The sequence below is a fragment of the Carya illinoinensis genome, chromosome 11, assembly GCF_018687715.1.
Source record: "Carya illinoinensis cultivar Pawnee chromosome 11, C.illinoinensisPawnee_v1, whole genome shotgun sequence".
In the NCBI taxonomy this organism is placed as follows: domain Eukaryota; kingdom Viridiplantae; phylum Streptophyta; class Magnoliopsida; order Fagales; family Juglandaceae; genus Carya; species Carya illinoinensis.
The window spans coordinates 4,473,540-4,499,293 of record NC_056762.1 but is presented as its reverse complement, the minus strand read 5'-3'; the positions used below and the strand labels follow the sequence as shown (position 1 = coordinate 4,499,293).

The 25,754-nt window shown below is 37.6% G+C and overlaps 1 protein-coding gene across 7 annotated transcripts in view; it reads right to left on the bottom strand.

Moving 5' to 3' along the window:
- LOC122281558 (serine/threonine-protein kinase ATM) overlaps positions 1-25,754 on the bottom strand; it is a 95,425-nt gene that overhangs the window by 22,806 nt on the left and 46,865 nt on the right. For 6 of the 7 annotated variants that reach the window (XM_043093150.1, XM_043093147.1, XM_043093145.1 and 3 more), the window contains 27 exons: positions 22,944-23,061; positions 22,712-22,835; positions 21,760-21,897; positions 20,863-20,973; positions 20,635-20,682; positions 20,435-20,539; positions 20,119-20,205; positions 17,185-17,502; positions 16,929-17,044; positions 16,463-16,529; positions 16,311-16,385; positions 15,645-15,767; positions 14,932-15,096; positions 14,763-14,861; positions 13,718-13,869; positions 13,419-13,620; positions 13,280-13,327; positions 13,082-13,165; positions 8,563-8,646; positions 8,169-8,249; positions 7,983-8,072; positions 7,840-7,902; positions 7,445-7,585; positions 7,286-7,342; positions 7,079-7,138; positions 6,339-6,433; positions 6,105-6,213 (listed from right to left, as the gene is read on the bottom strand). In XM_043093150.1, coding sequence (XP_042949084.1) covers positions 6,105-6,213; positions 6,339-6,433; positions 7,079-7,138; positions 7,286-7,342; positions 7,445-7,585; positions 7,840-7,902; positions 7,983-8,072; positions 8,169-8,249; positions 8,563-8,646; positions 13,082-13,165; positions 13,280-13,327; positions 13,419-13,620; positions 13,718-13,869; positions 14,763-14,861; positions 14,932-15,096; positions 15,645-15,767; positions 16,311-16,385; positions 16,463-16,529; positions 16,929-17,044; positions 17,185-17,502; positions 20,119-20,205; positions 20,435-20,539; positions 20,635-20,682; positions 20,863-20,973; positions 21,760-21,897; positions 22,712-22,835; positions 22,944-23,061 — 2,960 coding nt within the window. The remainder of the gene's footprint in view (positions 1-6,104; positions 6,214-6,338; positions 6,434-7,078; positions 7,139-7,285; positions 7,343-7,444; positions 7,586-7,839; positions 7,903-7,982; positions 8,073-8,168; positions 8,250-8,562; positions 8,647-13,081; positions 13,166-13,279; positions 13,328-13,418; positions 13,621-13,717; positions 13,870-14,762; positions 14,862-14,931; positions 15,097-15,644; positions 15,768-16,310; positions 16,386-16,462; positions 16,530-16,928; positions 17,045-17,184; positions 17,503-20,118; positions 20,206-20,434; positions 20,540-20,634; positions 20,683-20,862; positions 20,974-21,759; positions 21,898-22,711; positions 22,836-22,943; positions 23,062-25,754) is intronic. The other variant, XM_043093146.1, reaches the window with a different exon arrangement.

Below are 25,754 nucleotides of genomic sequence, written 5' to 3'. Positions count from 1 at the left end.
CAAATGAGCAACCCCCCATGATTCCGATTTATCTACATGGTTCCAGTTAGAATATATTGTCTATAATGTGTTTGTATAAGGGTATATGGGTCTCTTGTATTTAGGGTATATATATACACTTGTGTGTAAACTGTGAATGATATAACAGAGTACTATTTCATCAAATCACGTCTACATGGTATCAGAGCACGATTCTCACGAATCTGAGTTCTGTATGGGTTGAGAGTATTTTTTGGGTGTAGTTTGTGAGCTCACCGTGTTCCCCGGTGTGTTTTCGTGTGGTTTGGGTGTTTCCGTCTGCGGCTTGTGATGGTTTGAAGTGCTTTCCGGTATCATCTTCGAGACTGGACACCAAGGGTGAACTCGCCAGTGAATTCTGTGGGTACCGAGCCTGGTTGCCGTCGTCTTCAGCCGCCGGAAGGGGTCACCATCGCCGATCCAGTACTGTTTGGTTGCAGGTAAGCTCGTATTCCAGTTCTGGAGTAGGCATAACCCTAAACCTGTATAAGGTTTTATTCTAGGTTGGAATAAAACCCGTTTGGTAACACGGATAACTTAAACCTATCCTGGGTTAGGATAGACTTATCCGAGACAGATCCAAACGAGCCAGACCCGGACCCGATCCGAGACCGAGACAGGTCCATATCGGCCATATATCGGCCGAAACAGACCCGATACCGGCCGATACAGAGCCGATTTCGGCCGATACAATCCGGTTCCGGCCACTTTCAAGCTAATACATACCAGTTCCGAACCGGTACAACACTTTTTTGACCGGTTCAGACTTGTTTCACCCGATACAGGCCCAAGATTTGGGTTTTTAATCTGGATTTCTACTTTTCCAGATTGTATTTTCTAGTTTTTCGTCCATATTTCATGTTTTTTGTGTGAAATCTTTGTTTCTAAGTGAATTGTTGTGATATCTTGGTATCTTTTCCATGGCAACTAAATTTGAGTTAATGTTACTTGCACCAAATATTAGTATGCCTACGACTTCGGTGAAGTTAAATGGAAAGAATTACATGTTGTGGTCAAGATCCGTTGAAATGTTTTTGAAAGGCAAGGGTCTTCGTCGTACTCATCTGATTGATCCAATTCCTGCTTCGACTAGTTCTACATTTGCTCAATGGGAGCAGGAAGATGCTCAAATATTATCTCTGATGTTGACTAGTATTGAACCTAGTATTTGCTCAAGTTTAATACATTTTGACACTGCTCAAGAGGTGTGGGGGCATCTCAAACAGATGTATTCAGGTGCTGGAAACATAACTTGTATTTATGAGTTGTGTAAACAATTCTTCGTGTTGGAACAGATTGCTTTGGGCCTAGAAGAATATTATTCTCAAGTAATGGGCATATGTGAAGAACTCAAAATATATCAACCCGTCACTTCTGATGTTCCAAGTATGCTAAAACAACGAGAAGATTTTAATATTGTTCGCTTTCTTGTTGGCTTAAAACCGGAGTATGAGTCAGTGCGTTCTCAAATTTTGGCAAGTCCACAGCTTCCCTCATTTCCTAATGTATTCTCCCGACTTCAGCGAGCTACATTGTCTTCTGATCAGAGTAATGAGAGATCTGCTTTAACTGCTTCCTATGTTGCTCCTGCTGGGCGTGGAGGTCTGAGTGATAGAGGTGCACGTGGGGGAAGAGATAATCGCACTCGAGGTCGTGAATTTCGTAAGTGCACCCATTGTGGTCGCACTAACCACTCAGTGGATTATTGTTGGGATCTACATAATAGACCATTTGGGTATGCTAATCAGGCCACTTTCCAAGATGATCCACAGTCAACGAGTTCCAACCGATCTTCAGATATGATTAGTATATCAAAGGATGAGTATGAGCGGTTTTTGGGTCACACAGGGGCTTCATCTTCCACAGCCACTCTTACCCACTCAGGTATAGCATCCGCATGTCTTGTCTCATCCACTCAAGGTCCATGGATCATTGATTCAGGAGCTAATGAACATTTGACCGGTTTATCTTCTGCCCTGTCTAAGTTAAATACTGTACCATCTGTAAAAAGTGTCACTGTTGCTAATGGTTCTCTTGCTAAAGTTACAGACATTGGATCCACTAAACTCACTAACTCCATATCCTTGTCTTCTGTTCTACATGCTCCGAGTTTTCCTTTTAGTTTGTTGTCTATTAGTAAGATTACTCAAAATCTACAATGTTCAGTGACTTTTTATCCCTCTTCATGTGTTTTTCAGGATCTCAAGACGGGGAACAAGATTGGTACGGGGCATGAAGCTGGTGGTCTGTATTACCTTGATGTTCAACAGTCACCCACTCGAGCCCTTACAACCCCCTCATCAGCTGCTTTTGAATGGCACTGTCGCCTGGGTCATCCCTCACTTTCTCTTTTGAAGTGTGAAATTAGGAACTTGGGAAGTGTCTCCCTTTTCTTGTGAAGCGTGTCAACTTAGTAAACACCATAGTGTGTCTTTTATTCCTCGTATTGATAATCGAGCATCGAGTCCTTTTGAATTGGTTCACTCTGATATATGGGGACCAATCAACATTGAATCAAACAAGTTTCAATATTTTGTTACATTTGTTGATGACTACTCTCGTGTGATGTTTTTGATGAAGGCCAGATCTGAACTTCTTTCCATATTTCAAGTGTTCTGGAAACAAATTAAAACTCAATTTAACAAAAAGGTTCAAATTTTGCGTTCTGATCATGCTAGAGAATATCTATCTAGTGCATTTGCTACTTACCTAAGTGACAAAGGAATTGTTCGTTAAACATCATATTCATATACACCCCAACAGAATGGGGTGGCTGAACGCAAAAACCGGCATTTGTTAGATGTAACCCGAGCACTATTGCTACATATGCATGTTCCTAAACGGTTTTGGAGTGATGGTGTTCTTACTGCTTGTCATCTTATTAATCGTATGCCTTCATCAGTTCTTAATGGTTCATTTCCCTTCTCCGTCTTGTTTCCATCATCATCACCTTTTTCTCTTCCGCCAAAAATCTTTGGATGTGTTTACTTTGTTCATAACCTTGGTCCAGACTTTGATAAACTTGACCCCCGTTCTACCAATTGTTTCTTTGTTGGTTATTCCTGGACTCAGAAAGGATATCGCTGCTATAGTCCTGCTCTTAGACACTATTTCACGAGTGCTGATGTTACCTTCTTTGAGTCCATACCCTATTTTTCAAATACATCTTCGAGTGTAGAGTGTGATCCTCTGCCATTACCTACTCTTACATTATCTCCCTCACAATCACCCAACCTTACCCAACCTTCCCCAGTTCCTTTACAGGTTTACTCACGTCACTTGCGGCCGCCGGCTCCCATGCCCCAACCAGTCGTGCCTCCATCTTCAGATCCTGAGTTGCCCAGTACTTCGGACTCTCTACTAGGGGCGGTAATATTTTACACGACTCGTTAACCCAACACGAACACGACACGATAATAGCGGGTTAGGGTTTAGTCTTAACGGGTTCGGGTCAAAACGGGTTGACCCGTTAAGACACGATTGCTTAACGGGTTGATAACGGGTCAACCCGTTATGACACGTTAAGAAAGTTAAAGTTACAATTATACCCTTCTACCCAAAAGTAAATTGTTAGAATTTTAATTTCGATATTTTTATTGTTTAGATTGTAATTTTAAACTTGTAATTAGTTTTATAATTTTTATAGTTATTATGATTTTAACGTTTATAGAAAATTATGTTAAATTTAATCAAGTCAAACTGGTTATTTTAGGTATATTCAACCCATTTACATAAACAGTTTGAAACGGGTCATATTGTTTCGTGTCAACTTATTTAGTAATATTCACTAATGGGTCAAAACGGGTTGACACGACACGACACGTTATGTTAACGGGTTGGGTTAGGGTTTGAGATTTTGACACTATAAGCTTAACGGGTCGGGTTAGGGTTTACCTATATAGTATAATATACATGTTTTGGCACGACCCGTTAACACGATTTGACACCCCTACTCTCTACCTATTGCTCTTCGCAAAGGTAATCGTTCTTGTGTTACTCAACATCCTATTAGTCAATTTGTTTCATATCATGCCTTATCCCCTTCATTCTCATGTTTTATATCTCAAGTTTCAAAACTCTCTATTCCTAAGACACTTCAGGATGCATTATCTGATCCGGGATGGAGGACAGCTATGGAAAATGAAATGGATGCTCTTCATCATAATGGCACATGGGATCTTGTTCCACTACCACCTAGTAAACAACTTGTTGGCTGTAAATGGGTATACACTATCAAATTTCATCCTAATGGTTCTGTAGAACGTCTGAAAGCCCGCTTGGTTGCAAAGGACTACACTCAAACCTATGGCATTGACTACGAAGAGACATTCTCTCCAGTTGCCAAAATCTCTTCTGTTCGAGTGCTAATCTCTCTTGCTGCTAATTTATACTGGCCCTTATTTCAGCTGGATGTAAAAAATGCATTCCTCCATGGCGACTTGCATGAGGAAGTTTATATGGAGCAACCACCTAGGTTTGTTGCTCAGGGGGAGTATCGAGGTACTGTATGCAGGTTGAAAAATGCATTATACGGTTTGAAACAATCTCCTCGAGCATGGTTTGGAAGGTTTTCTGATGCTGTATTGACATTTGGTCTTCACAGATGCCAAACAGATCACTCGGTATTTCACTTGCATAGTGATGCAGGTCACATTTTGTTGGTTGTATACGTGGATGATATTGTAATTACTGTGAGTGAATCTGCTGGAATTATTAGACTAAAGCAATTTTTACATGATTAGTTTCAGACGAAAGACTTGGGCAAGCTTAGATATTTCCTTGGAATTGAAGTCAGTAGATCTAAAGAGGGCATCAACCTATCTCAGAGGAAATATGTACTTGATCTTTTAGAAGAAACCGGCATGTTGGGTGCACGACCTATTGACACTCCTATGGATCTGAATCGTAAATTCTTGAAAGAAGAAGGGGAGTTGTTTAGAGATCCAGGTATGTATCAAAGACTTGTTGGGAAATTGAACTATCTTACCATCATTAGACCAGACATCTCTTATGCAGTGAGTGTACTGAGTCAATTTTTACAAACGCCTAGGATCTCACATTGGGATGCTGTAACTCATATTCTTCGTTATCTCAAGCGAGCAACTGGCCTTGGAATACTATATCGACCAAATGGACATCTTAGAGTTGAAGCATTTTCAAATGTTGATTGGGCAGGATCTCCTTCAGATAGAAGATCTACTACGAGATATTGTACCTTTGTAGGAGGTAACTTGGTCACATGGAAGAGTAAGAAACAAACAGTAGTAGCTTGTTCTAGTGCGGAAGCTGAATACAGGGCAATGGCACATATTACTAGTGAGCTGACATGGTTACAACACTTTCTTCAAGAGATTGGGTTTCCAGCTCCTATCCCTTTCCAGTTATTTTGTGATAATCAAGCTGCACTGCATATTGCCTCTAACCCTGTGTTTCATGAGAGGACTAAATATATAGAGATTGATTGTCACTTCATTCGAGATAAGATACTAAGTGGTGACATTGCTACACCTTTTGTGAAGTCCGTAGATCAACTCGCAGATGTGTTTACTAAATCCTTGTGTTGGAGTCGATTAAAACCTATTTGTTCCAAGCTGGGTTTATATGATGTATATGCCCCAGCTTGAGGGGGAGTGTTAGAATATATTGTCTATAATGTGTTTGTAAAAGGGTATATGGGTCTCTTGTATTTAGGGTATATATATACACTTGTGTGTAAACTGTGAATGATATAACAGAGTACTATTTCATCAAATCCCGTCTACAGTTCCAATATAAGTAGTGGACGTAGATGGTCACTCCATAATTCTATAAACACACTCTTGGAACTGCAAATATGGAACCACATGCTGCCAAGCATGGTCGCTATAAGATTCCGATCACACTGATTTTTAATTTTTGCATATTTTCTCAAAACTTAATGGTTAGATGCTAAGATAGAAAAGACAGTGCTGTGTGAATGTGCACACATGTGTCCGCATGAACATACACGTGTAAGTACATGCACACAAATATATACGCAGACATTCACGTGTATGTGTCTACAGAGAGAGAGAGAGAGAGAGAGAGAGAGAGAGTTTGATTCATACAGCATCTTGTCTTAGATCATCATTTCCAGATTTTGCCAGCTGTCGATATTTGTGACCATCAGAACCCAGGCATTCAACCACTTTTGGAGCATTAATGCCATTCATTACCCTGCATGTCTCACCGATATCAATTAGATATTAGCATCACAACAGGTACCATTATTGTAGTAAGAAAAGAAAAAAGAAAACAATAGTTAACTGATATTAAATTGACTTATATGGTCCAATACATACATAACAGAATCTGCTAAACCTTTGAAGTATGGAAAAGAGCCTTCGTGGTACTGACAGCTACGGTCAACTGGAAAGGTAGCCGTCACTACAGGTACCTGAAAAGTCAACATAAATGTACAACACTAAAATTTTAGCACCATAATGGCGAGATAAAGAAAAAAAAGAGTAAGGCAATGTCAACAACATAGCATTGCATCAAAAAGCCAAATAAGTAAGCGATATGAGTAGCATCTAGACATATATTATGTCATCAAACATTAGTCAAGAGAGATGCAAAAATTGACTAACAAACTAGGGCATCTTAGCATAATTTCATAGGGCGCCTAATATTAACATTTTCTATTTCAAGTAATATAATATGAATCACCTGCAAATAGTGAAAGATTCAAAAGTGGGAAGAACCTTTTTTTTTTTTTTTTTGGGGGGGGGAGCGCGGACAGATTACTGAAAAGGTAGGGATTCAGCAGATGGATTAAGGGTTTGCATAATGTCTTCTATGCCCTTGTATCGTGTTTACTTGATGAGAAAAAAAGGCATAGATATCAGACAAGAAGATATTAAGATTGTAAACATAGCACAGTTAGAGAGAAGCGAAACCTAAAAGTCCCAAATACAGAGGACGTCAAAGTACTTGCAAGTTCCACTCTCTTATCATTTATATGGTGTCATGTTAATAACCCATCATCATGTCTACACAAAACCCAAAATTCACAAAATACAGATGACATCTATGTACTTACAAGTTCCAGCTGTCGAAGACTACGTATTTCTCTTGGTAGTGTCATCCTTTTATTGGTGTCCTGTTGACATGAGCTAGTTAGATAGGTGTCAACAAATTAGAGATTCAGCTTTTATGCTAGGAACCACAAATATTGAGTTTTTAACGACCATAACTAAGAATGAAAAATTGGAAAACAAATTAAGAACATTGAATTGACTTGACTAACCTCTCTCCTCGTTTCTAGTTCTGCAAGTTTAATATAGATCTCCACCATTTGTTTCATCTATACATACAGAGAAAAACCACAATTATTTAACACGAGACTTTACATAAGAATGGAACCTTTTCGAGATGCATTTATAGAAGTCAAAATGATGGAAATTACTTGTCGTATAATAGTTCCATGATATGCTGATAACTCTTGTAATAGTTTCTCTGCTGCATTTTTTTTATCCAAATCAACAACAAATGAGTTCCGGCTACGCTGTTTGTCCTTGATTCGGTCACCATTGGCAAGAGCTAGAAGCTAGTGTCAACACAAAATGATAGTAAAACAACTAAAAGGAAAAATAGGGTGGAAAAGGCCACATTTGCAATACATTCAGTCAAACATGCATGGTTGCATATGATAAAATATGATCCGTGAGATGAAGGTTCTGGTTACTCATTTAACCTATCAGTTGCCACACAGAAGTTAATCAAAAGACAAATAACACTGGAAAGAAAACTGTATCCCATGCCGTATGCTTCAGAGCAGTAAAAGAAGTAGAACTTGTATACCTGAAAGATTGCATGGTATGGATGGTCAATTGCCATTTTCTTCACCAGAGAAACCAAAGCAAACTGCATAGCCCAACAATCCATGGTAAATAATGAACCCCAATTTCAAAAATAGAAATAAAAACATCACCTCAGTGTCAAACCTGAAAATTACAAGGCCCTGAATGGTCCTTTGAGCTACCCATTCTTGATGCAATTTGATACACTAGAGGTATAAATTTGTAAGATTGAACCTACAAATATATTTAAATAATGCATCAAACAACCCAGAAGATAAATTATCTGAAGAACAAAAAACCTTTATAATTAAAGCTGCCTTTACAGTGTACCTCATCAATTGTGCTAAGCATGCTATTTACAACGTTCTGTCTAGAAGAAAGACTAAACCACAAGGAAACTAGTCGAAATACCTGAAATCACATATGTTAGGTCCTCAAAGGAAGTTAAATTCACTTGAAAGAAAATATACCCATTAAATTAATTAAATAGGGAAAAAATTCTCACTAGCATTCTAAATAGGTTCAATTCAATTTGAATGTAAAGTATTTTTTTTTTTTTTTTGATAGGTAATCAAGAAAAAATGAAGTAAATGAGATCTAGTGTTATAATATTGTCATGTATCAGACTACCAAGCTTTTTAACCTCAACCAATTCCCCACCGATATAGTGCAGAACATATTTCAATTTAATTTAAATAGAAGACCTGCATAAATAGGTCCATACCACTCTCACATCATATTTGTCCCCTATAACCAAGCAACGCTTATATCCCTCCAATGACAGGCTGAGAAAATTGTCTCTATCATCCTGTAAGGTTAACGGGAACCAACAAAACAAGTGGGGTTATATTTTTTTTTATCAATAAATAATTATTTTATTAAAATAGGCATAGCCAAGTACATGGGACATATACAGAGCAACACCTATGCATGAGTGTCTAAAGATACAAGGAAATCATGTACGTTCATGCCATTAAAGTCTATTACAATCAACCAGTGGAATGAAGTATTAAGAAAAATGTTGTAATCTCATCCATTGTCTATTCACGATCCTCAAAACTCCAACCATTCCACTCCATCCATATGCACTACCATAAACAAATTGGAATCATCTTCCACATAAATGCCATTTGAGAGATACCTCAAATGCCTTGCCAACTGGCCAGAAAATCAACGACCCTTCGTGGCATCACCCAATTGAGCCCCACTCTAGCAAAGATATCATTCCACAAGCTCATGGCACATCACAATGCAATAACAGATGATCCTCAGACTCCCCACTTTTCTTACACATATAACACCAATCCAATACTATGATTCGGTGTCTCCTTAGATTATCTAAGGTGAGAATCTTTCCTAATGAAGCTGTCCACACAAAAAAAGAAGCTTTTAAGGGGGCCGGCCTGGTTTGGATAGTGAGATGAGGATGAGATTATCTGTGAATTGTAGTGAAATTGTTTGACTTAAGATTTTTATGGGGTTTTGGAAAAGGAGAAATAGAAAGTTGAATAAAAATATTATAAAGTTAAAATATTGTTATAATATAATTTTTTTTATTTTTTTTAATATTAAAAAGATGAATTGTTTTTTGTATGGAAGTTTGAGAAAGTTGTAATGATTAGGTAATGAGTAGATGAAAAGGTTGAAAACTTGAAATTGAAAAATGTTTATGTTTATGGTGTTTGGATATTGAAATGAGATGGTTTGAGATAAGATAGGATCAAATGAGATGAGAGTATCTTAATATCCAAACCAGGCCTTAGTCTTCCATATGTTCTTCCATGGGAATGGACTTGTAGAAGGGCGTCATAAGGCAATTATAATATGACTGTACACTAAATCTTCCCTTCTTGGACAGTGACCCCAAAATCTAATCAGTTCCTCCATTCACTCTACAATCATACACAAGATTGAAAAAATCTGTAAATGTGTCAATTTCCCAGTCTTGGGCAGCTCTAAGGAAAATGATATTCCATTTAAGAGAGCCACTAGATAGATCCATGAGCTCTGCTACTAAAGCCTCCTGTCTTCATGCAATGCTGCATATTGACGGGTAAGCTTCCTTTAGGATTCGATCTCCACACCATAAATCATTCCAGAATTTAATTATGGAACCATCCCCAACAGCAAAGTGTGTGCATCGATGGAAGTTTGTCCAGCCTCTTCTTATGTATTTCCAAAGCTCGGCCCAATGTAATCCACTCACCTCATTCGAGCACCATCCTCCCCACAATCCACCATATTTTAGGTCTATGATAGACCTCCACAAAGCTCCCCTCTTCTTGGTATCTCCACAACCACTTACCCAATAAGGCCTTATTGAAAACCAAAAAGTTCTGAATACCCAACTCGCCTTCGTGTATTGGAGTACAAACTGTAGCCCACTTCACCAGAATTCTTCATCCATTCCCCCCACCCCCCCCCCCCCCCACAAAAAAAAAAAAAAATAGGAAGTCCCGTTGCAATTTCTCTAACTTGTGAGCCACCTTGCATGGTAGTGGAAATAATGATAAAAAATAAGCGGGCAGGTTGGATAGAGTACCTTTTATCAGCATAACTCTACCACCTTTGGACAAATATATCCTCTTCCAAATAGCTAGTTTATGCTCCATTTTTCTAACACCCCATCCCAAATAGACTTTGACTTAGAGGAAGCACTCAAGGAAAGACCGAGATGTTTCATTGGCAAGGTGGAGACTTTGCGCCCCTATATACTGGCCAAGCTCAAAACACTTTAAACATTTCCAATTGGAACTAATTTTGACTTGGTGAGATTCACTTTCAAGCCTGATGCTACTCCAAAGCAAAGTAAGAGAGCCCGCAAAGCTTGAATGTGATTATAGCTAGCACCACAAAAGACGAGCATCATCCGCAAATAGGAGATGTCATCTCAAGAGTGCTGATTCTTTCTTCCCCTACTACAAATCCAGATGCAGATCCACCTTCCACGAGACATGTGATCATTTTACTAAAAGCCTTCATTATGAAAACAAAAAGTAATGAAGATAAGGGATCACATTGCCTCAAAAGCCCTCTTCCGAAGAAGCCCGTTGGAGTACTATTCAGTAACATGAAGAAACATAAGATGGATATACAAAATTTAATCCAAAAGCACCATCTCGCTCCAAGGCCACACCTTTCAAGCATGTGCAACAAAAAAGTTCCAGTTAACTCGATCATATGCCTTCTCCTTGTCGAGTTTGCATAGTAACTTTGGTTCACCCGACTTGATTCAACTATCTAAACATTCATTGGCAATGAAAATCGAGTCAAGAATTTGTCAACCTTGTACGAAGGCATTTTGGGGCTTGGAAATAATCTTATCCAATACCACACTCAATCTATTAGCCAACAATACCTTCATAAGGATTTTGTGCATTTCGCTCACCAAGCTGATAGGATGAAAATCCTTAATTTTCACCACCCCCGACTTCATTGGAATGAGAGCAACGGAAGTATAGCATTAAGGCCTTTTTCAAATTACCTCTTTCATGAAACTCATGATGTCATCTTAAACTACTTCCTAGCATGTTTAAAAGAAAGCCATAGTGAACCCATCTAAATCTAGAGCTTTATTGCCTGCCATACTTCACAAGCTTGCAAATCTTCACCTCCTCGAATGGCCTCTCTAGCCAACTTGCTTCTTGATTAAAAAACAAGGCCATCCAGACTCAGTCTCCAAGAAAATTGTTCCAAAAGAAGTTGTGCGCAGAAGTTGGTGATGTGATCCGTTATCTCAAACAGATTCGATGTAATCCTCCAATCTACTAACAATGACTCAAATACATTGTGCCTTACATGTGAACTTGGTGCATTTGTCCCCTTCTTTTAACCATAAAGCCCTCAATTTTTGTCTCTACGAAATCTCCTCCATTAAAGCGATCCTTTCAATATCTGAGGTCACAAGCTTTTTGTGACCCTTTTCTTCTTCTGAAAGACCCCTCTCCTCCTCCACATCCTCCAAACCCTATAATTTGTCAAAGATGGATTTTTTTCAGTGTTCCACATTCCCAAAAATCTGCTCATTCCACTTCTTTAGGTCCAAGCTTTCAGCTTACAAGCCAGCACGTAACTAGGATTGCCTTGTATGAGATGGGTTGACCACCATTGTCTAACTCTCTCAATGAAGCCTTCTGATTTCAGCCACATGTTGTCAAACTTAAAATATATTTTACCTCCTTGGATGCCTCTGAGAATGGGATGTGATCCGAGTACAACCTTGGAAGTCATTTCTAGATTGCCTTTTATGAGATAGGTTGACCACCATTGTCTAACTCTCTCAATGAAGCCTTCTGATTTCAGCCACATGTTCTCAAACTTAAAATATCTTTTACCTCCCTAGATGCCTCCACAATCAATGAGAATGGGATGTGATCCAAGTACAACCTTGGAAGTCATTTCTAGATTAGATATAGAAAATATGCTTCCCAATCTGAGGAAATGAGGAATCTATCAAGTCTTGACCAAGCTGGATGCTCTCTCTATTACTAAACCACATGAAAGTGCCACTAACTAGAGGAATGTCCAGAAGATCATAAATAAATTCAGAAAAATCCACCATTGCTGAACTAGAGCTAGGACCTCCTATCGCTCACTTGGGAAGCAGGTGACATTACAATCACCCCAATACACCAAGGAAAGCTCCATAAGCTACAAAGACCAGCCAAATCATCCCACAAGCCTCTTCTCGCAATATTAGAATTAGGACCATAGACACCCGGCAAAGGACCATTGATAACTATCTTCCACATTCTTGAAAGAAATGGCCGCCGTAGATTCCCCCACACTCATCCGTCTTTTCCGCCACCCTTTTATCCCACATTACCAAGATGCCTCCTGAAGCCCCTTTAGAAGGCAAATACAACCAGCCCACTTGACAGCAATTCCAGGAACTCGGTATGATGCTAAGGGAAATGAGTTCCAATTTCGTCTCTAGTAAACATACAACATCAACTTTCCAGCCATGGAGCTGATTTCTTACTTTGGTGCGCTTCTCTAGAGATTATAGGCTTATTACACTCATGTCAATGTGAAAATGTATACATGTTGTAAAAATAAATATGAATTTTCAAGAATGATTTGCAGATTTAAAAAAAAATACATGTAGTAATACAGAAACAAGTTGGCAGATTCATATGCACTAATTCCAACTTTTCAGGTCACCAAAGGCCTGTGCAGGAAATATGTGACAAAGATGCATTCTCGTACAATACTTTCAGGGAATGAAGAAATAAAATTAATACCTGCATTTTTTCAGCCTCTTCCTTGTCCATTGTAAGTTGCTTTTGCAGATCTTGTATTTTATATGAGTAATCAATCTTCTCCCCCTAAAATATTGCATGTGAAAATCCATTATGAAGATAAAGCAACTTAACAGGCAATAAACACCACTATAGCACCAACTGCACAGGAATAAACATCTATTGGGAGTTAGAATTTACCCTTGATGAACTGTTTAAACGTCTAATAAGTGCTTCCAACTCTATTGTCTGCATAATCAAAAAAGCCATGAGCACACAAAAAAAGGATAACAGACTTCAATTTCTGCATATAAGGCTGATTGCTCTCTCAGTTTGGTACCTTGTGTTTTCTTAAACGCATTGCTGCTTGCCACTCATTAGAGTTAAGCCTTTCCTCATAACTCCGAAATAGAGCACCTGCATAATGTGCGAGGTGAAAATGAGCTAGGCTTTGTCTTTCCATGGACTTTTTATTTGTAGTCTTCTGATCTTCAGCAAGTGACACAGCAGGTTTCAAATACTTCTCCAAAATAGTTCTTGAGCTGCATTTTCACCAAAGTCAGTATTAGAAAAATCAAGAAAGCCATTTAATTAGTGTTTCAGAAACACAGAGATGGTATCCAAAACAAAACTCCTAACTTGCTAGATCGAGTTTCTGCCAGCCACTTTCCAACCAAGCGATATACATCTGCAGCCTCTTCAGCCGACTTGTAGTTCTGTATGATATATTTTGCAAGGCTGATAGCCATCTCATCCTGACCTTGGGCACGCAAAAGCTTCGCTTCTTCAAGCTGCCGTTATATAAATGTCTCAGTAGTAGACAGCAAAACAAATGCTCACAATTTGAGGTGTGAAATCCATGTATTTAAATTGATAAATGAGGTTCTATAAAAAATATTTTAGGAGCTATTTAGCTTCCTATTCTAATTTAGGATAATTCTTAGGTAAATCACTTTGCTTCCACTAAGGCAAAAAGGGACCAGTCAAAAGATTCGCTGCACAAAGGTTAGCAAGAGTTTAAAGGGAGAAAATTATGATGTTCATAGTTGCAATGGCATTTTAAAAAAATCCACAAAATATGACCAGCAGGAAAGATAAGATATTGATTTTCAATTGTGTCAGAAGCATACAGGAGATGTCAACCACTACATACAAGCTATTGTATACAAATTGGAAGATGAAGCATTAGGCAAGTGAGGATCGTTATAGAAGCACAAAAAAAGGCTTAATGATGAGTACGTCTCCAACATCTGGAGATCCAGAGATGATTCATCTTCATATAAAAGATCAAGATAAATCATTGCTTGAGAAGATGAAGTGGGAACACACTAGCCATCACTTGTAGACCTGGACCCACCATATACGTGTAAGGCTCTTCAAACGCACGCCTGGGGGAGTAAACCCTCGATACACAATTCCACCTGCCAAAACCCTAATAAACTGACCTAAAAGCTGCTCAACTGGATTTGAACTTCATCAAAACTAATGTTTTAATTAAACATTGGCAAAATAAAAATGAAATATAAAAGACGTGTTGGAAAGTCTAGATCAAAGCTTAATAACAACTATCCAGCAATGATCATGCACGGTCAATAACAAATACTAACAGTAGCTCTTGACAGTATACAACTCACACAAAGTTGCAAAGTATCACAAATAAGAAAAGGTTTAACAAGTTGTCTACCCTTCCAATCCAATACAAAGTTGAGCATTGCTCTCCAGTTTCAACACAGAGGAACTTAAACTCATGCAAAGCCGCAGCTGCCTGAGAAAACCTACAGCCCTATAAAACATACAAGCTATCAGAAAATGGATCAATTCATGGTTTCCATATATTAAAATGCTGATGATACCTTACGAAGAGTGGACGCAGACTGCAAAAGATGCTTCATCGTACAGTCTTTACAGCTTAAGATTTGAAGCAGGACTCGCCTGAATGCTATAAATGGTTCCAACAGATTCATATGTAGCTGTGTTCTTTCTAAAATGGAGTCCCAATTCTTATTCAACCACGACAACTAGTTAGCATTCAAAAACTTCCATCAGAAGATCAGAATATATTTTTCCCCACTTGATCTTTCTTATACAAATAATTTGAGTGTGTACAGAAAATGTGTAAAGATTTTATCACAACAGGCCTTGATAATCACAGGTTCTTCTCTCCATGACAAGCAGATTAAAAAGGAATAAAGATGACAGTTCTTCACGGAATATGGTGACAAAAATTTTTCATACAGACCTAGGAGTGCCCCTCTCGTTGGCATTATGTGAACAGACAAGGCTAAATCTTGTTCATAAGGAAACAGACCCAACTGACATTTTACCACTCACCAAGAATGGACTGAGAAAGTATATTGCAAAAAAATTAATATCAGATATAAGTGGAGTTGAAAAAACAATTATATTCAGTGCATTTTATGGTAAGAAATAAGAGATCTATAAAATGGAATTGCCAAATGAAATATATCTACAAACAAATAAAAAGATTCAAGTGTTCTATAGAATCCAAAGAAATGAATATGTTTGATTATTATGATCTATAAAAGTGAGATTAATAAGAAAATACCCGCTCTGAGGTTGGAATTATAGGTTCAGAAAATACTTTCTTCTTCTCTGGGTAGTATTTTATTCTCTCATATGGAGATGTTGTCCAACGTAAATCCCAAGCTATGCCAAGATGATAAAAAATCTGCACAGGGGGACATTGACAGGTAAGAAAATTCAAACAGGCACCATATAAAAGGGAAAAAAGATTCTGCTCATCATGAGTGGCTAACAAGATTAAGATTTTTTTTTTTTGATAATTAATAAGAGATTTTATTACCAAGAACAAATATAGCCCAAGTACACAGAAAGTATACAAGGGAACACGATTAAGAATCAAACACCTATCTAAGTGATTTAGGCATTTGAATTTCACACATGAATGCTAGGCTTTCCAAACGAGTTATATATATTCAATTGGACCATTCCAGCACATGCCAGACAGAGTTTTGTAATTGTAAAATCAATATTTTAAAAGTCTTTCAATGCATCTTTACAGGTTTCCTAGAAGTTCAACTACTAACGTTGACTAAAATCAATTCCAATTATCCCAAGAGAAGGATAGCAATGTTGTAAAAAACCAGAAATGCTTTGGACTAAAATCAACTACCGATAAAAAAAAAAAATGTTTGCTTCATAATTAAAACAATACTTGGCCATTGGCCTAGATGTTAAAGCATTGTAATACCTGGAGCTTGATTATTGTTGAGTAGATATATTCGGTGCTCTCTTCACTCGCACGGGAAACAGACAGCACAAGCTCCTAAAGTAAATGAAGCACAAGTATTTTAGATGAAGTCCAGCAGCCAGTTTATGAACTCAAAAGCTGATAAACATTACCTGCTTTGCATCTTTCAGTTTTGTATGGAATTCATCAAAATCTCCCTCCTGCAATGCCCTCAAGCAACTAATTTGCCAAAAGTACAAACAAAAAGATAGCATAAGCTGCAATTTTCTGGAAATATGCTGCCTTCTTGCTAACTCGTTACATGCATTGAATAACTATCAGCATATGCATGCATCTATATGGCGTCCCATATCTAAGGACGCTGACCACATGTGATCTCAGCATGACTTAATATTTTTATGTTATGCTTAAAATCTAAAAACGATGTAGTACACAGTATGCCTTGTTGCAGCATTGTTCAATTCAATTGTCAACATTTGAAATATATTAAAAGAAAAAATTGGTTTCTCCACTAACCACAAGGATATAGGGACATCAGGTATCTGTTTGTAGTCAACACATTTACTCTTGAAATGTTTACACCAGACAACCATAAAGAACAAGAACAAATCCAATTACCTGTGCAAGTTTTCATTGAAATGGTCACTTTTGATTTGCTGACTTGAAGATGGAGAATTAGTTCCACCATAAACTAAGGAGAAATCCCAGTTTCCTGCACGCCAAGCAGCCTCATACTGCGAACAACTCAGAAACAAATGTGAGGAAATGAAAAAGTCAGCATCAAACTAACCCAGTAACTTGCTACAACCAGAAATACAAAATTTTTATTACCCCCTGCTTAACAAGACTGAAAAATTAATAAAAAAAGGCAAACCTGCAGTTCAGTGAATTCCTGATCATGCTGAAACTGACCATTCCGAGAAGTCAAGCCTTGGCAATACAGATCCAGCACATGCATACACCCAACTTGCTGCAAAGATCTAATCAACCCTTTGTAAGGGTTTCTATTTGTCATCTCGTCTTCCAATCTGAACCCTGAGAGATGATCTGCTGGTTGAATCTGTTTCGGTGACAAATATCTGGCACCACCATCCATTTTCACTGAGGCATCTGATCGTACTTGCAAGTCATAATATTCAAGAGCCTTGCTCCAGTTCCCCTTGTGCTCAAAGGTAATGATTTGAGACAGCAACTTTTGATGCCATCACCAAGAAACAAAAACGAAAGAGTGCAAGACTGTGAGAAGAAACTCATGTTCTGACTGTATATAAATACTAAAAACCAACATATAAAGTCAATTTGTCATGAACAGATAAAAATTTACAAACTCGACTTTCATTCATCTAACCTAAATTATAGAAGGGTGTCTTGGTCCCAGTCAGCTATGCATCAAACCAGAAGAATTGATGAAGAATATCATCATTATCTTCATCATTCTAATTATTTATAAGAAATGTACTCTCTTAAAATAGATAGGAAGCATTCAAAAAAACCCCAGAAGAAAAAGAAAAAGGGCAATTTGAACAATCTGAAAAGCTAGAAGAAAGAAAAGTATCATGAGTTGCCATCCATGTATAAACGAAGACGGGGAAGATCTCTGTCAGCTCTACAATGAAAGCTTGCTTATCTTTAAAGGTCCATGCATTTCACTCTCTCAGAATACACCACATTAAGCATCAAGGAGCCAACCTCCACACTACCAAAACATTATCATGCCTCTGCTGTCCTCCCCAGAGTTACACCAATTCATCACAGTAATGTTCCACTTCCTTAGGTTGTCCAACATCCAAATCTTCCCCAATGTGGTTGTCCACACAAACAAAAAAAAAACAACAAAAGCCCAACCTCAAAGGACCTTCACTCTCCAAATGTTCTCCCAACAAAACGGAGAACCTGCAGGTAATGTCAAATCCTTATAATATGACCTCACTTCAAACTTGTGTCTCCTGGATGGGATTCAATATAAACCACTCACACCACCTTGTCTTACCCTGAAATTTGAAAGGTTGAACCCACACCACACTGCATGCCAAAAACCAACCTTACAACCATCACTCATTAGAAATCTAATAAATTTTGGCGAATAATCTCCCCCCTTTTGACATGTTTCCACAAACCTACACCAAAAGGCCACATTACCTTGATCAAATACCAACCACCCCTCAAACTGCAATAATTTGTATCTATCACCTATCTCCATAAAGCCTCCCCCTCCATTGCATAAATGCCTTAACTATTTACCTAATAATGCTCGATTGCATTGAATCAATTTTCTGACCCCTAAACCACCTCATTTTATTGAAGTACAATGTACAATTACTCGATCAAGTTACTAAATCAAATTTAAGCTCATCACCAATTCTTTGAATGAGGAGTCTCTATAAAGCTTTTCAAGCCTATTAGCAACTCCTACTAGAATGGGGAACAAAGACAAATAATATGTTCGCAAATTTGAAAAAGCACTTTTTATTAAAATCAATCGACCATCCGTGGACAACTACAGCCTTTTCCAGGTATGCTATTCTAAATAGATATAGCTTTATAAGAAGCACCCAAAGGCAAACCCTAATATTTCATTGGTAAAGAAGAAACTTTACAGCTAAGAATACTGGCCAAACTTCCACATCACCAGCAGGAACAATCTCAGATTTCACCTAATTGATCGTCAACCCCGAAATTGCTTCAAAACAAAAGAAAATAAAACACGAGAGAATCGGAAATTAATGTATCGCCAAATTGATCTTGGTCATTACAATAGCTACTAAGTCTATCCATCTTTCAATGCAATTACGTTACCTAACTAAATCAAGTAACCAAAACAAAAATATGATAAATGGATCAAAGGATTGACCAGGAGGACATTTGTTTTAGGGATTAATGTAGTCATAGTCATGTAGACCATTTAGTAAATATCCAGATAGCCAATCAAACTCTGAAAAGTTTGGTATAAAGTTTGATACGGAAAGGGAAATTGTCATCAAACAGTTATCTGAAGAAAAAAGCTCCTGCATTTGCTGTGAAGCTACATGCATTTTAATTTTTAAAATCAAGCTTAACATGCATATATATAACCAAGAATCTAACAAGTCTCATGAATCAAATGAATATGTAGTGGATAAAAAAATTATGGATCATGCAAACGGCCTTGTTTCTTTTGCATCTCATGGGCAGTAAGGCTTGAACTGTCTGTCCTTTTTTTCCATCTTTCCCCTTTTACCTTTGGAAAATGATTTGTACAGTCTTATGGTGTGCATGCCCCGTGTAGTCCCTTTAAAAAAAGTGGTGCACACCTGGGACCCACATGAAAAAAAAATCCACTTTTTCATGGTGGGCCACACTTTTTTTCTAAGGGACTGTTCGGGACTTGCACACTCTACGACTGTATCTATTCTCTTTGTGCTTTAGTTCTAAATGTCATTTCTTTCCTAGTGGGGACAAGGTGCCATGTGGTAGGGAAAGCGAGGAAACAGTGAAATGCAAAAGTCTCATCTCAAAGTGGTACATAATGTGTTTTTTTCATAAGTTCAACTTTATTAATTATCAATACCGTTAATCTAGTACACAGTGCATACATGAGAAACACCAAACAAAAAAATAAGAAAGAAGTCAAAGTCCTAATCACTTGAAATAGAGCCACCAAAATGAGCACACATGCAAGTCCCATCGCAAGAAACCCACGCAAATGTGATAATTTCCAAAAGCACAACACTACAAGTAGTACTATGCAAATGGTAAGAACTAGGGCCCAAAAAGAAACTGATAATGGGAGAGAAAATCTTTCAGAAAGGTAACTGATAAATTGAACAACCTTGTGCGACTGGATGATCCCATATAAGCTGTCAGGTTCATTGATTTGAGTGACAGCAGAGAGAAGTATTCCAATGTGAAGTGGTAACTGGTAATAAAGAAGATCCAAACAGAAAAATGGAATTAAGAGAACCGTAAAGAAAGTAGAGAAGAACATGATAAAAAGAAAACAGTTCTAACATATTTAAGAATCGCACAGATTGTTTGCAACTTTCTGTTGCTCTAGAAAAAGTCTACTATTGGCATGCCAATGAATACCAGATATAAAAGCTCATATCCTGAAACAGTATGGAGCACAGCATCACCATAGAAATTACCACTTCAATATGGGAGAAATCTGGGCTCCCTAGTGTGAGGTTGCTGAAATGCTCTTCACACCAATGCTCAACATACATCATAGATGTAAAATATGAACCACATAGCTGTGAAGGACACAATCCATGTCACAGAAACTGTCAGAAAAAATAAAAAAGTAAAAATATAGTAAATAAGAATAAAGGGAAAGTTCAGTACTCACAACTGCTGATTTAGCAACAACAAGGTAATCAATGCAAAGCCAATAAACCTAGGAATGAAAATAACTTGTCAGGAAAAAATCTACGCTCAAGAAAAGTTGGCACCTTTCATGAACTCAGTTAAACAAAGACTTAAATCCCAACTGAATCCAACTTTTTTAATGTTACATTCCAACTCCAGAAAGAAAATAAAAAAACATATCCATTTGTGTGCATGTAGCACAGAAGACCTTGTCCCATAAAGCAGTTGGTGTCATCTCAGCACTTGACATAGAAACTGAATCTCTAGCCTTCATGGATGTGGAACAGGATTTTGAGATATAACTTGAAGCCTTTGCACACTGCAGACCAAAGCATAATTACCGTCTCTTTTAGGCCCAACACATTTATTAAAAAAAAAAAAAGTAGACTGATGTAATTAGCACTCATGGGTAGATTGTCATCGTTAAACCAAACAATAGAAGTACAAATGCCATTCAATTAGATTAATCCTTTCAAGTATAGCACCATTTAAGCCACAAAAAACGTAACTCGTACGATTAGCTTCACCAAGGTAAAAAGTTCTTAGTTAGCACTACTTTAAAGTCAGTCAAGCATGAATATGCACTTCACTCTTGAGAGCAACGACATCATGCAAGAAATTAAAAAAAAAAAAAAAAAAAAGATGACTGGCTCACTCATCTCAAGACCAACTTGGCTGAACATGGACTAAGTAATGCTTTACAAAACTTTGGCAACTTCTAAAAAATGGACCTCATCCCATCAAGAGAAAGACCAAAACTTCTTTTTTTATGTAGGAAAATACCAAAACAAGAAAACTTTTCCCCCAAAAATTCCAGCATTATTTTCCTCAAAACTCTTTCTCAATAAGCATTACTTACCCCCACCCCCAAAAAAACCTCCAACAACCAAACATCTCTCCCCCATATATTTCTGACAAATCAAAGAAAATTTAATAAAGCAAAGTTATATACAAAAACTAAGGCATAATGTAATATGGATAGATGTGTCTGAGAGGAAGATATTAAATTTACCAACCATTACCGAACTTAAAACTTAACAATCTGAGAAAATTAAAGTAAATAGGCATCAAAATACAAACTGTAACTATGGTTCAATAAACTCACCTTAGAGCTTTCTCTCTTCATTTGTAGAGAAGAAGACTTTTCCATAACGTGACATAAACGTAGTTCATTAAAGACGTTTAAGAAGACTTGAATTGATTTGATCAACTTGTTAGACCCTGTGAATATATGTTCCTGTAGCTGCATGTGAAACCAAGTTAACAGAGAAATTTTGTTTGAAGAACTCAAAAGATAAAGCAGACTAGGACTTCAGATATGCATGACTTGAGTCATTTTATAATGCATTAAAATCATTATTGTTTACCGATATGCAATATGGGAAAAGTCTATTTTATTTCAGACCGTTATTAAACAAAAATTTAAATTTTTTAAAAGTAACAGAAAACAAAATATATTAAACAAAAATATAAATAACGCAATTCAACGCAAACAAAGAAGAATGCAGTAAACTTGAAAAACATTTTACGAACTCAGAAGAAAGAAATGTTATCAGTTTAATCTTTACAATAATGATGCACAAGGGTCGGTGGGCCAGTGTACATATCATGTTTCTGTCACCCTTCCACTTGTCTGTAAAAAGTTTTTTTTTCCCGAATGATGCTGAATGATGCCTAGGTGTCTAGTTCAGTATACGTACTCCTAATTTGTTTTGGCCTAAATTACATCTTCTCAAATGGTGCCACTTTCTTAGCTCATCACTTGTCAAATAAACTTCCTCCTTTCACTATGTCTCATTTAATAGCAATGCAAAACATTTGAAATTTAGAGTATGGTTGATCTTATAGCCACCTTATGATATTGTCCATTCTTACATGTTCACAATGAGCACACCAAAAGGCGTACTCTACAACAAGAAACAGGTAAACCATTCTTTCAGCTGAGAGTCTCCTTTTGAAGATTTTTTAAAAAAAAAAAAAAAAAAACAAAATTTCTAAATATTGAAATGGCAGAAGAATAAAATTGGAAAGTGACAAAAATTACTCGAGAATACAACCTGTGATGAGATAATTTTGTGAAGATCAACATCCATATCTTTCCTGCCAGCCAGATTGACAACAACACTTGGCAACAGAAGCTCAGCAACTTCAGATTTCAGCAACACGATTTCTTGACATAATCTGCAAACCAAGGTCAACCTAACTAATTGTGCAAGGCAACCATAATGAAACACCAGTAAACACAACTTAATTTAGGAATTCACAGGAAACTAATCATAAATACAATACCTCAGAATCACATCATTGCAATAGCCAATAAGCGAGTATACAAGCTGACAAATCCACACCTCAAAAGTTTTACTATCCGTTACCCATAATGTGGATTTCTCCAAAGAAATTGCTTCAGCTGATAACAAATGCAATCAGTGGCAAGGAAACAAGAGCACGACATGCATTATTAGAAAGCAAAATTCAAGGTATAACTTAGCCATGTTCCCAGCTTTCTTGTGGACAACAGACAAGAACATTGATGTCACATTCAGTAACAGTACAGTAATAGTAGATAGCATAAGTGCAGAAGAAGAGCCAGCAAAGCTGGGTTCCTATGGATTACAAGATCCATCCATATCTAAATAGAAAATTCTACATAGAAACTCCCCCCACTTTCATCCCACTATGATGAAGTGGCATTGACCATCAACCTTTAAGTTTTTCTTTAAAAAAATATAGGATGATCCAAGAGTGATAAAAGTGCCCCCTCTCACATAGTGAGATGAAAGCAAGATGGGAGTGCGGTCTGTAGCATTACTCTATCTGCATCATCTTTACCTACAGTATAAAGGACAACATAATATACATTCCCACTAGCAATCATGAACATCACTTGTCAATGGATAGATTTCAACTTCCTTGTATCATTCTCCCTTTGTTATCACCAAATGAGCCCCCATGCATATTCAAAAATTTATAATGTGTACTTTGAAGGTTAGTTATATCACAGTATATAACTAAATAAATTTATATAGATAGATACAACTTGTGCATATTTAAGAAAAATTCAAGGCAATGATAAAGTAGAAAGAAAATACCAGTTTCGGTTGTCCCAACAAATAGATCACAGTAGAGAATCAAAATAGAAATAAAGGATATGAACAAACGGAAGGCTAGAAAGAGAAGCTGACTTCGTGGAGGTATCCAAGGAGGGCGCCAGAACATTAAGTTTGAAAATATGCAACTGAAAACTGAAGGCTTCATGGACAAGGTCAGGCAAATTTGGTTCTCATATCAGATACATGGTGCCCCCAGCTTCATCTTTGCAGGCAAACTCAAAGCTCTTAAAAAAGACTTAAAGCTTTCAAATACTCAAAGCTCTTAAAAAATACTTAAAGCTTTGGAACACAAGAAAATCAAGAGGAAGGAGATTCAGGAGTTAGAGAGGATACAAGAGGAGTGAATTCTCTCCCCAGAAGAGCTATCAGATTTGGAGGGGGTTATCTTATTAGAGGAGATTTCTTGGCGTAAAAAATCAAGAGCATTGTGGTTGAAAGAAGGTAATCGAAGCATGAAGTTCTTCCATAGAATTGCTAACTCCCATAGGAGAACCAATACCATTGAGATGCTGAAAATTGATGGAGTGGATTGTAAGGAAAGTCAGGTATTCGTGAGCATGTTGTTTATTTTTTGAACATTTGCTTTCAAAACAAGAGGGGTGGAGGCTAACGCTTGATGGCCTTGGTTTTGAGTCTATTGAGCTGCATGATGTCTCTTGGTTGGAGAGGCCTTTTGAGGAAATAGAGGTTCATGATGTAGTGAGGAGGATGGTCAAAGACAAGGCACTAGGTCCTAATGGCTTTTCTATGGGCTTCTTTCAAACATGCTGAGAAGTAGTGAAGGAGGATTTAATGAAGGTGTTCTAGGAACTGTTCACGGCTGGAAAATTTGAGAAAAGCCTTCACACTACTTTTATTGCATTAATACCTAAGAAAGTTGGGGCATCGAAGGTAAAGGAGTTTCGGCTCATTAGCCTTGTAAATGGGGTATACAAGATAATCTCCAAGGTGCTTGAAAATCGCCTAGGGTTGGTATTGGGGAAGATTATTACAAAACCCCAAAATGCATTTGTAAAGGGTATACAAATATTAGACGTAGTTCTCATCACCAATGAATGTCTGGACAGTAGATTAAAAGCTAGCACTACAAGGATCCTTTGCAAGGTGAATATGGAGAAGGTCTATGACCACATTAACTAGGGCTTCTTATTTTACCTCCTTGGGAGGTGAGGTTTTGGGGAGAGATGGCTGTCAAGGATCAAATGGTGTATTTCAATGCTGAAATTTTCAGTTTTGATAAACGGCAGTCCAATTGGCTTTTTCAACAACGCTCGAGGCTTAAGACAAGAGGATCCGTTGTCCCCACTTCTCTTTGTCATTGCAATAGAGGCGCTTAGTAGAATGATCTCGGCACTGGTTAATAATGATTTCATGGCTGCTTTCTCGGTCGGTGACCCCAATAGGGGTACTATTAATATTTCTCATTTGTTGTTCGCAGATGATACATTAATCTTTTGTGAGGCAGACCATAACTAAGTTTGGGTTATGAAGGCTCTTCTACTCTATTTTGAAGCAGCATCCGGTTTGAAATTGAATTGTGACAAATCAGAAATGGTGCCAGTTGGAAGTGTTAACAACATAAGGCAGTTGGCTAGCACGCTAGGATGTAAGGTTGCCTCTCTTCCCATGAACTACCTAGGCCTTCCGTTCGGGGCTACCTCAAGAGGTATTCCAATATGAAACACAGTGATCGAGATGATAGAAATGAGATTAGCAAGCTGGAAGAGACTGTATCTGTTGAAAGGTAGTAGGATCATCTTAATTAAGAGTACACTATCTAATTTACCAACTTACTTCTTATCTCTATTCCCTATTCCAGCAAGTGTGGCGTCCCGGATTGAGAAACTTCAATGTGATTTCTTGTAGAGTGGGAGAGGAATTCAAATTCCATCTAGTCAGTTGGGACAAGGTATGCTCCCCAAACTCATCTAATGGATTGGGTAATGGAAATATGAGAATTTTTAATCGGGCGTTACTTGGAAAATAGTTG